The sequence below is a fragment of the Indicator indicator genome, chromosome 37 (assembly GCF_027791375.1).
Source record: "Indicator indicator isolate 239-I01 chromosome 37, UM_Iind_1.1, whole genome shotgun sequence".
Taxonomy (NCBI): domain Eukaryota; kingdom Metazoa; phylum Chordata; class Aves; order Piciformes; family Indicatoridae; genus Indicator; species Indicator indicator.
The window spans coordinates 13,280-25,092 of record NC_072046.1 but is presented as its reverse complement, the minus strand read 5'-3'; the positions used below and the strand labels follow the sequence as shown (position 1 = coordinate 25,092).

General features: G+C 62.1%; 1 protein-coding gene across 1 annotated transcript; it reads right to left on the bottom strand.

Annotated features, from left to right (window-relative positions):
- On the bottom strand, window positions 1–7,338 carry LOC128978562 (ataxin-7-like protein 3). Its single transcript, XM_054396502.1, has 13 exons — window positions 7,298–7,338; window positions 5,656–5,769; window positions 5,416–5,548; window positions 4,611–4,782; window positions 3,025–3,122; window positions 2,693–2,715; window positions 1,932–1,977; window positions 1,625–1,656; window positions 1,444–1,512; window positions 1,094–1,137; window positions 892–963; window positions 435–592; window positions 1–163 (listed from the first exon to the last, which is right to left on the bottom strand). Exons 2-13 carry the CDS (start codon window positions 5,704–5,706, stop codon window positions 15–17), a joined length of 1,047 nt encoding a protein of 348 aa, XP_054252477.1. The 5' UTR covers window positions 5,707–5,769; window positions 7,298–7,338; the 3' UTR covers window positions 1–14.
- Window positions 7,339–11,813: the final 4,475 nt, after the last annotated feature.

The following is an 11,813-nucleotide window of genomic DNA, read 5'->3' as shown; positions in this document are numbered from 1 at the left end:
CAGCTCTGCTGCACTCAGTTGATGTCATCATAGATGCTGGGGGTGTGGGGGGCAGGGGGCTTGGGCTTCTTCTTCTTGCTGGAGCCCAGCCCCGGGGCGCCGCTCACCAGCCCCAGGTGAGGCTTCTTCTTCTTGGTCTTACGAGACTCAGAGTTGTTTGTACCTGGAAGGGGGAGGGACAAAAGGAGCAGCTGGAGGTGCTGGGGGAACAGCTGGAACCCTCAGGAGCCCCCTCCCATCCCCCAAAGCACCCCTCCAAATGTACCCCGAAAGGTTCTCCCCACCCCGGGCGGGGGGAGGTGGGTGACAAACTGCTCCAGAGGCTTTGGGTCGTCTGTCTGTCCATCCCCTCTTGTGCTGGGGAGACACCAAGAGCAGCCAAGTTCTGGCCCCATGGAGGGGGCGGGGTGGGGGATTTGTACCCCAGGATGTGCCTCCCCTCACCCCCTGGCACTCACTGGCTTTGGAGGAGGCCGAGTCGGAGGGGGAGATGTCGGAGGAGCCGTCCCACTGCAGCCGGCTCATGAGGGCCTGGCTCTCGGCCACCTCGAAGCTGTCGTTCTCCACACTGCCCTCAGCCTCGGGCAGGGACCTGGGCACAGGTGTTACAGAGGGGCAGAGCTGTTATTAGGGGGGGGGGGAGGGGGTCCCCATGGGGCTGTACCCCTCACACCGAGGAGCCAGAGCCTCAACCGAGCTCCCCACCGCCCGCTGGGGTTGAGCATCCCGACCCCAGCCCAACGCTCCTGTGCCCTCCCCTCCCCAGAGGTGTCCCTGTCCCCATGCATGCTTGAGCACCCCAGGCAGCACCCCCAAGTTCTCCTTTCAGGGGGTGGCAGAGGCCTGTGCCCGGGCTGGGACCCTCCAGCCCCCCTGTGGGCGCTGACTCACGCGGAGGGGCCGAGGAGGTAAACCCGGACGGATCTGCGCTGCTCGTCCGTGTGCTGGGGACACCGCAGGGACCTGGGCCAGGACACGGAGTCAGGCATTTGGCTGTCCCCTCCCCAGCTCTGCTGAGGGTCTGGGCACCCTGGGGACCCCTCCCCACCACCACCACCAGCAGGCAGGGAAAGCCCAGGCAGGATGTTCTCACCTGGTGCACATCTTCTTGGTGTGCTCAGAGATGACTCCGCATTGCTGGGGAGAGAAAGGAAGGGGGAGGGAGGAGATGGAAGAAACCCCAAATCTCAGTGACCCCCAAACCTCCCAGTGCCATCCTGGCATCCCCCTGCCCCAAACCCCAGGCTACCACATCCCCCAGGTTTGGGACAGAGCCACGTCCCCATCACTGGGTTCCGAGCAGGAATGTCCTCATTCCCGGCCCCAGAGGGATGGAGCCGAGCTGGGAGCGATGCCACAAGTCCCTGCCCCTCTCCAGGTGGGGCCAGGGCTTGTCCTGTGCCCACTGGTGCCCCCCACGGCCCCCTGGTGCCAGCCACACACCGTGGTGAGCAGCGTCCGCAGCTCCTCGGGGCCCAGCGTCTCGTAGTTGATTCCTGCTGAGTTGCTGTACTGGGGGGGGGAGGCAGGGAACAGGGTCAGGGCCGGTGGGTGACAGGGCTGGGGACATCCAGGGACAGGAGGAGAGGGACTGGGGGGCATCTGCCCTCTCCCCCAGGCTCACCTTGAAGGGATCGGGGGTCCCACTGATCTCACCTGGAAAAGAGGAGAGTGAAGGGGGGGGGGAGGAGGAAAGGGGGGGGGGAGGAGGAGGAAAGGGGAGGGGAGGAGGAAAGGGGGGGGGAGGAAGGGTCCCTGACCCCCCATCCCCCTCCCTGTGCCCCCCACCCCAGCCCTACCTCTGAACAAGCCCCGCCCCCACACATGCCTCACCCCTCAAGCCACGCCCACCATGACCACACCCTCTCAAAGCTCCACCCTCCCCCCCACCCCCAGCGCAGCAGACGCCCTGCCCCCAGCCCCCTCCTCACCATTTTTGTGTTTCAGGGACTTGGACCTGCGAGGGGAGTTGGGGTTCTGCAGGGAGAGGAAGGAGTTGGGGGCTGCAGGGGGACCCCTCCCACAGCTCCAGCTCTGCAATCCTCTGCTCCAGCACCCCAAAACCCCCAGCAGCACCCACACCCCCTCCCCAGCACCCCAAAACCCCCCAGCAGCACCCACACCCCATCCCAGCACCTCAAAACCCCCCAGCAGCACCCACACCCCCTCCCCAGCACCCCAAAACCCCCCAGCAGCACCCACACCCCCTCCCCAGCACCCCAAAACCCCCCAGCAGCACCCACACTCGCTCCCCAGCACCCCAAAACCCTCCAGCAGCACCCACACCCCATCCCCAGCACCCCAAACCCCCCCAGCAGCACACACACCCCCTCCCCAGCACCCCAAAACCCTCCAGCAGCACCCACACCCCGTCCCCAGTACCCCAAAACCCCCGGCAGCACCCACACCCCGTCCCCAGCACCCCAAAACCCCCGGCAGCACCCACACCCCGTCCCCAGCACCCCAAAACCCCCGGCAGCACCCACACCCCCTCCCCAGCACCCCAAAACCCCCCAGCAGCACCCACACACCCCGTCCCCAGCACCCCAAAACCCCCGGCAGCACCCACACTCCCTCCCCAGCACCCCAAAACCCCCCAGCAGCACCCACACACCCCTTCCCCAGCACCCCAAAACCCCTCCCCAGCACCCAAACCCCCCCTCCCCAGTACCCCCCATCCCCCCCTCCCCACCTTGTCCGATTTCCTCTTCTTGGCTGAGGGCAAGAGACAGAAAGGACAAATTTCACCTTTTCTGCTGGATTTAGCCCTGGATCCTCCCAGCCCCCCACCTTCCTCCCCCCTCCTCGATTTCCTACCCTTCCCCCCCTCCCCCCCAGGTGCCAGGACTCCTCTTTCATAAAGGGCAGCTGGGGACCCCCCCCCCCCTCCACGTTCCCCCAGCAGGGTTGAAGGGTGATGGTGCAGGCAGGATGTGGCCCACTACTCCTCACTGGGGTTGGGGGGGGAGTCAGGGAGACCCCCAGCTGGGGCAGCACCCCCATGGCCCCCTCCTCCCCCCCCACCTTTCTTCTCGGAGCCGTAGGACCAGTCGTTGTCGTTGATGTCGTCGTTGTCCTCCTGGTCGCTCTCCGACTTGTTGAGGTTGTTGCTGCTGGCGATCCTGCACCGCCCGCAGGCAGCCTCAGGAGCCGGCCCCCGGCCCCCAGCCCCCGGCCCCCAGCCCTGCTTCCGGCCTCTGCCCCGGCCCCTGCCCCAGCTCCGGCCCCCCGCCCCCGGCCCTGCCCCCAGCTCCTACCCCCGGCTCCTGCCCCAGCCCCGCCCCAAGCTCCTGCCCCCCAGCCCCTGCCCCCAGCTCCTGACCCCAGACCCTCCCCCCAACCCCTCTCGCTGCCCCCCCGAGGCACACCGGCACACACTCAGCACCCCAGGATCCATCCTGCACTCTCCCTGGCACCCCAGCATCCACTCTGCACCTCAGGATTCACCCCACAACCCCTCTGCAACCCCCAGGGCCCCTTCAAGCCCAAACCCCTCTGCAGCCCCCACACCCCTCTGCAGCCCCCAAATCCCTCTGCAAGCCCCAAACCTCTCTGCAGCCCCCACACTCCTCTGCAGCCCCCACACCCCTCTGCAGCCCCCACACCCCTCTGCAAGCCCCAAACCCCTCTGCAGCCCCCACACCCCTCTGCAGCCCCCAAATCCCTCTGCAGCCCCCAAATCCCTCTGCAAGCCCCAAACCTCTCTGCAGCCCCCACACTCCTCTGCAGCCCCCACACTCCTCTGCAGCCCCCACACCCCTCTGCAGCCCCCACACCCCTCTGCAGCCCCCAAACCCCTCTGCAAGCCCCAAACCCCTCTGCAGCCCCCACACCCCTCTGCAGCCCCCACACCCCTCTGCAGCCCCCACACCCCTCTGCAGCCCCCAAACCCTTCTGCAAGCCCCAAACCCCTCTGCATCCCCCAAACCCTTCTGCAAGCCCCAAAGCCCTCTGCAAGTCCCAAACCTCTCTGCAGCCCCCAAATCCTTCTGCAGCCCCCACACCCCTCTGCAAGCCCCAAACCCCTCTGCAGCCCCCACACCCCTCTGCAGCCCCCAAATCCCTCTGCAAGCCCCAAAGCCCCCTGCAACCTCCCAGACCCCTCTGCAAGCCCCACTGAGAAGAGACAGCCTCACCCCCCCCCCAGCATTTGTGCACCCACCCAGGGTTGGGGGGCACAGGATCCCCCAGCTGGTGGCTGGGTTTGGTTTTGGGGGGTAGGTGCCCACTGGTGGCTGTGTTTCAGAGGGAGGGGGACACCCATGTTTGGCTGTGTTTTGGGGGGAAGAGGAGGGGATGCCCACTGGACGCTGTGTTTGGGGGGGGGGGTAGGTGCCCATCTTTTGGGGAGGTAGGTGGCTGTGTTTTGGGGGATGTGTGCCCATGTTTGGGGGGAGTAGGTGCCCATATTTTGGGGGGGATCTGTGCCCGTGTTTGGGGGGGGAGGTGCCCGTGTTTGGGGGGGGAGGTGCCTGTGTTTGGGGGGGGAGGTGCCCGTGTTTGGGGGGGGAGGTGCCCGTGTTTGGGGGGGGAGGTGCCCGTGTTTGGGGGGGAGGTGCCCGTGTTTGGGGGGGGAGGTGCCCGTGTTTGGGGGGGAGGTGCCCACTGACCTGCGGTTGGCGATGCGGCTGCTGTTGCGGCCCATGCCCAGGCACTTCTCCAGGTGTGGGGCGAAGCGGGAGGCGGCGATGCTGCGGCTGCAGTTGGGGCACACACACTCCTTGTTCTTCCACTGGTTGTACACCTGCCCGAAGATGTCCACACCAGGCTGGTCCACGATCTCTGCAAGGCAGGGACACACAGATCAGCCCCTCCCCCACACCACCACCCACCCCCCTCCCTGCCAAAACCCCTCCAGGTGTTTGCTGTGCTCCCCCAGCTCTGCTGGGACAAGGGTTGGGAGTCCCTTGGGCTGCTGGTTGCTTCCCAGACCTTGGACGTGGGCTTGGTAGGGGTTCTCCTACCCTCACCCATCCAAATTTGCCCAGGGAGGTTGTGGATGGCCCCTCCCTGGACGTGTTCAAGGCCAGCCTGGATGAGGCACTGAGCAGCCTGGGCTGGTGGGAGATGTCCCTGCCCGTGGCAGGAGGCTGGAATGAGAAGATCTTGAAGGTCCCTCCCAACCCAAACCGTTCTGTGAATCTTCGTCCCCCATCAGGGCTGGGCACCCCACCCTGGGGCACCATTTTTTGAGGCTTGGTTCATCCCAGGGAATCACAAAATGGCTCCTCTGGGATGGGATGGACATGGAGCAGACACACTTGGGTGCTCGATCCTCCTTGGCAACCCCTGCGCCCAAACCCCTACGGGCAGGGATGACCTGAACCCCCCTCCAGCCTCTCCATGGTGGCACTGGGAGGGGGAACAGCGGCCATGTCCCTGTCCCCAGTGTCACCCTGCCCCTGGGGCACTCACCAAAGTCCTTCATGCTGTCGGGGTCGGTGTCATCCAGGAAGAAGTAGCCACACTTGACTGCCCGATGGACTTCGAAGCAGAGCCCCAGGCAGGCATCCTCCACCAGGTCAGTGTAGATCTCGTGTGCGATGGCCTGGGGGAAGTGTGTGTATGGGGGGGGGTGGGAGGGGTGTGACCAAAAATAGGGGTGGGGGAGACACAGTGAGGGACAGAAATAGATGGTGCAGGGTGGCCACTCACCTCCAGTTTGCTGTTATCCAGGCCAGACAAAGACATATCCTCCATTTTCATTTGCAACTGCTCGAGGAGAAGTCACGCCGAACGCTCATAGCACAGGACACAGGGCGGGGGTCACTGTGGGGGGGGGACACAAACAAGGGTCACACTGGCACTTCACCCACAGTCAGCAGACCCCCACCCCCATCCCCACCACCTCCCTCACCCCCCACCCCCGGGGGAACAACAGACCCCAAGATCTCTGGGAGGTCTCCAAACCTCTGGGCTATTCCCTGCCCCCAGGAATGGGCAGCTGGGGGGGAGGAGGATTGGGGTCCCCCTGTCTGGCATCAGGGTCCCCTCGTGCGGGTAGATCAAGTGAAGATGGGGAAGGGTCCTGGATCTGGATCTGCTGCCCAGCCCCCATGGCCTGGAAGTTGAGTTTCCTTCCTGGGGAGGGACCCCTCAGAACCCCACCCCCCCAGTGGTCCCCCCTGCATCCAGCATCGTCTGTGAATTAGGGGTGGGCACAGGGGTCTCGAGGTGCCTCCCCCATACCCCCCAAAACTGAGCACAACCCCTGCAGAGAGGAGGGGGGGGGGGGGGGGTTGGGTTTTGCTGCATCACCCTCCCTCGATGGAGGGGGGAAGGAAACAGGGCAGGGACCACCCTGTGCACGTCCCCCAGCTCGCAGCCGGTGCCCCGAAGCCCCTCAAACGGGAAGTTAAAAGAGGGAGGGGGCACCAAACTCACACCAAGCCCCTCTGCAGCAGCTTTGCACTGCTGCCTGCACCCACTCACGGCGAGTACTGGTGGGTACTGGCCGCTGCTGCCCGGTGGTTCTGTGCCCGGTTACCATGGAGGGCGGGTTCCGACCCAACCACCGGGCCGGGGGAGCGGGGGGAAGGCAGGAGGAGGTGGGGGGAGGAGTGTCCCATGTGTGCCTGTCCCCCCGCCCGCTTCCGGGCCTGGCCTGGGGATTTCTTCCCTCCGGTGCGGAAAGAGGAAACACTGGCGGGCACCAGCCCCGATCGGGACCCTCCCCCCCCCCCCCCCCTTCCCCGGGACTCCCCTCCCGGGGTAAGAGGCAGGGTGGGGTGGGCAGAACTCGCAGGAAGGGCTGCACCGGTTGGGGGTGGGAGGCTGCACCCTGCTTTGGTGGGGGCTGAAACCAGCTTGGGGGTGGCTGCACCCTGCCTGCCCACCCCCCGATACCCCCCGGGGTGGTACCAGCCCCAGGGGGGGACGCACGGCTTGGGACCTCCTGCCAGAAGCCAGGAGCTGCCTCGGGCTGGGGGTTTGCGGGGGGCAGCAAGGGGTAAGAGGGGTGCCGGGGGGTGCCAGGGCCCGCGGGTCCTCGACAAGGCCGGGACTAGGGTGTCATGGGGGAGCTGCTGGGGCTAGAGGGGCCCCAGAGGGGGGTCACGGAGGGAGGATTTGGGCTGGCGGGGGAGCACAGGCAGCGCGGGGCGGTCCCGGGGAGGGCCGGGGCGGACCGGAAGGACCCTGAGAGCCCGGGGGGAGCCCTAAAGCTGCGCGGGGGGAGCCCGGTGTGCGCCGGGGCGGGGTCAGCGGGCCGCCCTCCGGTGCTGCAGGGCCCCAGGGCGTGGCGGAGCCCTGGGAGCGGGCCCGAGGCTGGGGGTGGGTGGCTCGGTCGGTCACTCACCGGCTCGAAGGGCCCGTGGGGGGCCGGGGCCGGGGTCAGCGCCCCCCGCCGCTCCTCCGCGAGGCCCGGCGGCGGCTCGCCATGCTCGGCGGCAACGCCGCCCGCCCTGCCGGGGCCGGGGCCAGGCCGGGGCCGGGGCGGGCCGGGCCGCAGCGGGAGCGGTGCGCGGGAGCGAGCGGGCCGGGCCTGGCGCTGCCTCCGCCCGGCGGCGGCGGCGGGGGGGGGAACGGCGCGGGGGGGGACCTGGGGAGGGGCTTGGGGAGGACAGGGGCGGGGCGCCGCTCCCGGCGCGCGCAAGGCCCGCCCCTGCGCCTGCCGCCAATCGGGAGGCGCCGTGAGGGGCGCGGCCAATGGGAGCGGCCGGCGGCGGGAGGGGCCGCCTCGAGTGGAGGGGCGGGCGGAGGGGGCGGGGCCATAGAGGGGCGGGGCCTGGGCGCCCCCCGCGGCTGTCCCTGCTCCCCCCCACCCTGTCCCCGCGGGTCCCCAGGGACCCCCTTGCCGGTGATCCCCCAGTGACCCTCACAGCTCTCCCAGTAATCCGCATAGATCCGCTAGTGATCCTCACAGATCCCCAGTGATCCGCACGCCTCCCCCCAGCTCCCGTGTGAATCTGCGGTGATCCCCCCAATGACCCTCCTAGTAATCCCCAAGATCCTCCAGTGATCCGCAGTGATCCCCATGGATCCTCCAGTGACCCTGACAGCTCTCCCAGTGATCCTTACATATCTTGTGATTCCCTACATCTTCCCTAACGATTCCCTCACGATCCCCTCAGCTCCTCTGTAATCCCCTTAGATCCCTAGTGATCCCCACAGCTCTGCCAGTGATCTTTTTTGGATCTCCCAGTGATCCTGCTAGCACCCCAGCAACCCTTTGGGATATCCCACAACTCCTTAGCAACCCCTTTGGAACTCGCAACAACCATTTGCATCTCCCATTGATCCCCATAACTCCCTAGTGACCCTTTTGGATCTCCCAGTGACCCGCCCCCCCTCCCCCCAGATCCCAGAGCGATCCCAGAGTGATTCCCAGCAACAAGAGGGCTACAAAAACCACTTCTCAGCCCTGATGTGTTTTTTTTTTCCTAAAGTTTTATTTTTTTATAGTAATGCCATGAGAACAGAACCATTTCTTTGTCACTTTATTATACAAAAAAAACCCCAAACCAAAGAAAAAAAAAAAAACAAACAAACAACATAACCCCCAAACCCTCAAAAAAAATTTAATTAAACCAACAACAAAACAAAAACCAAACCAAAAAAAGGGCAGGACCCAAAGGCAAGGCCCAGCTGGGGGGTCAGGGGAGGGCACACACAGCCCCTAACCCCCACACCCTAAATTCCCAAGGAGGTTTTGTTTTTCACGGGAAGGGGGGGAGGGTGGAGGAGGGGAAAGAGTGGTGGAGGGAATTTTATTCTTTTTATTTTTTTTGTCTTTTTGTCTTTTTTTTAAACCTACAAAAACACTCTTTAAATATTAGAAAAAAAAGATGATTTTTTTTAATTTTTAATTTTTTAATTTTTTTAAATTTTTATTTTTTTAAATTTTTTTACCATTTCTTTTTTTTAACTTTTTTTAACATTTCTTTTTTTTTGTCTTTTACATTTCTTTTTTTTTTCTTTTCTTTTTTTTTTGGTCTTTTTAAATTTTTTTTAATTTTTAATTTTTTTTTCTTTCTTTTTTTTTTTTTTTAGGCTTTTTTTGTTTTGTTTGTTTTCCCCTGGAATCCACAAGAATTTCCACCTAAAGGAGCCCGGAGGGGGGCTGGGCAGTGCCAAAATGCACTCAGGGTCAATCCTCTCGCAGCGCAAACGATTTTTCCCCCTTGTCAGCGCTGTAAGAATTTTTCTTTTTTTTTTTTTTTTAATTAATTTTTTTTTTACCATTTTCATTATTTTTTTTAACAGAAAAAAAGGAGGAAAAAAAAAGGTTAGTTTTGTTTCGTTTTCTATTTTTTTCTTTTAGCTTTTTTTTTGTTTGTTTGTTTGTTTTCATTTTTTTGTACTAAAAAACACAGCCACTAAAACACCAGGAGGGTGGTCGGGGATGGGTGGGGGAAGCTTCTTCAGCAGAAAGTTGAGGTTCCCCTTGGGGGATTTTTTTTTTTGGGGGGGGGGGGGAGAGGGGAGTCAGGGGAGAATAAAAATTGAGAGGGGGAAATGAAAGGAAAATCCCAAACAGAAGCAGGGATTTGGGGCAGGGGGGAAGCAAATTGGGGGGGTGGGGTGGTCACACACACCCCTGCTGGGTTCTTTTGGGGACCCCAGGTTCCAGGGGGATTGTCTGTGCTAGGGGTGGGGGTACCTGGGTTCACCCCCCCACACCTCCACCCCATTTCATCCAGGCCCTTCTGAGGGGAGGGGCTGGGGAGGTTGTTTCCCCACCACCCTAACACTTAAGGGTGTGTTTTGGGGGGAATCAAGATCTGGGGGGGATGACTCAAAAGGTTTTTTGGGGGGGGGGGGGGATGGATTGGAGCTGCTGAGAACAGCAAACCTGGGGGGAGGGGTGTCACACCAAAGAACCCCCAAACCTGCAGCTTGCCCCCTGCCCCTATCTGCCTCCCCCTCTCTATCTGCCTTCCCCCTGCTCAGCCACTCACTGAGCTGAGCTGGGAAATGGCTAAATTAAAGCACAGGGGAGAAAAGCCTCCCCCAGCCCTCCCTCCTCAGCCTGGGGGGGAAGCAGCAGATGCTGCTCCCCTCCTCTCCTTCCCCCTGAGATCCCCCAGGTCCTGTTCCCCCAGCCCAGCTCCTCTCCGGGGGACCAGAAGGGACAAAGCTTGTGACTCCCCAATGCCCATAAAGTGGAGGTCTCACGGGGGGGGAGCCACTTACATTGGGTGTTTTTTTTTGGGGGGGGAGGGAGGGAGGGGAAGGAGGGGACCCAACAGGAACCTGTGGGATTGCTGGTGCTTGTGTCTGCTATAAAAAAATGGGGGGGGGGGGGCAGATAGATGCCATCAGTCCCCCCCTTCCCATGCACCCACCCTGGTCCCTGCAGCCCCATACCCCTCCTGGAGGGGGGCACCGATTCCCCCCCCCCCCCCCCCAAATAAACCCAAACCGCAGCAATATTTACAATATGGCTGGGGGGGGAGGCGAGGAGGAGGGGGAAGGGCAAGAACCTCTCCCCCCGAGGGGGTGGGTTGCAAAGTGGGGGGTACCTGGGGAACACTGGGGAGCATGAGTGAAGGGAGAGGAGCAGCTTCACCAGAGGTGGGAATTTGGGAGAGGGAATGGAATTGGTGGGGGGCAGGGGGGGAATGGTGATGGAATTGGGGGGCAGGGGGGGACGAGGAGAAAGGGAGGAGGGGGTTTCAAGAAAAAAAAAATAAAAGATGGATCTTTCTTGTTTTATAAAAAGGAAAAAAAAAACCAAACCAAAACAACACCAACAACAACAACAAAAGAATCAAATAAAATACAAACGGCACAACAACCACCGAGGACGTGCTGGGGGGGGGGCTGGCAGCACCCCCGTGCCCCCCCCTCCCCCCACTTGGTCACCAGGCACGAGGAGGGGGAGCAGCCCCCCCACCCCACCCACACGCTCACACACACATACACCCACACACGCTCCCCCCCCTGCCCCTCCCCCCCCAAATCCATCCATCCATCCCCACCTCCCCCATCCCCCCCCTCCTCCATCACACTCCGTGGGGTCACGCCGGGGGTGAGGGGGGGTCCGTGGCCGACGTTCCCAAGTGCCGTGGATGCAGAGGTCCTGGGGTTTGTGGGGAGGGGGTGTGGGGGTGCTCCTGGTGCAGCTTCCAGACTGTACAAGGGTTGGTTGGTTGTTTTTTCAAGGTGGGGGGTGTGTGGGGGGTGTCCCCCAAGACGCTGAGAGTTTTGGGGGTTGCAGAGAAGAAAAAGGGGGGGGGGGGAGGGCAAAGAGACATTGCCCCAACAGCTGAGTCCTGAGCAGCTTGGCTCATGCTCCATGCCTGCTGCCTGGGGCAGGCCAGGAGAGTCTGCGTGGAGGGGGGGAATTTTTTTAACCCATTTATGGGGGGAGATAAATTTAAAAAAAAAAAGGGGGGAGGGGTGGGAGGGGGGGGAATCTTTTTCTTTTCCTGTGTGTTTTTTTTATGTTTTCTTTCTATAAAGTCCAGAGCTGGTAGCGAGGGGGTAAAGGGGTTGAGGACAGGGAGACCCTCCAAAAAAGAATGAAATCTCCAAAAAAAGAACAACAACAACAAAAAAATAATCGTGTCCCCCCCTCCCCCCACCTCCTCAGTATGGGATGGGGTGGGTGGGAGGGATTGGGGGGTTGGGAGAGTTGCCCCCCTCTTATCTCCCCTCCCAGCACATGGTGGGGAACAGCTCCCAGCTCCCTCTCCATAGCGTGAGCTTGGCAGAGAGTTCCTTTCAGCTCCGGCTCCCCAGGTTTGGGGGGTCCTGCAGGGGCTGCAGCTCACTTGGAGGGGCTGAAGGAAGAGGAGGAAATGAGGGGTTTTGGGGGGGCTGAGGTGGGGAGGATCTGGGACTGAAACGAGAAACCAAACGACGTTACT

Excerpts from the sequence above, each read along its gene's own strand:
- LOC128978562 (XM_054396502.1), bottom strand. The coding sequence starts at position 5,706 with ATGAAAATGGAGGATATGTCTTTGTCTGGCCTGGATAACAGCAAACTG. Across the intron at positions 1,657-1,931 it reads GTCCCTGAAACACAAAAATG|GTGAGATCAGTGGGACCCCC; the intron begins GTGAGGAGGGGG and ends CCTCTTTTCCAG. Across the intron at positions 1,513-1,624 it reads GGACCCCCGATCCCTTCAAG|TACAGCAACTCAGCAGGAAT; the intron begins GTGAGCCTGGGG and ends TCCCCCCCCCAG.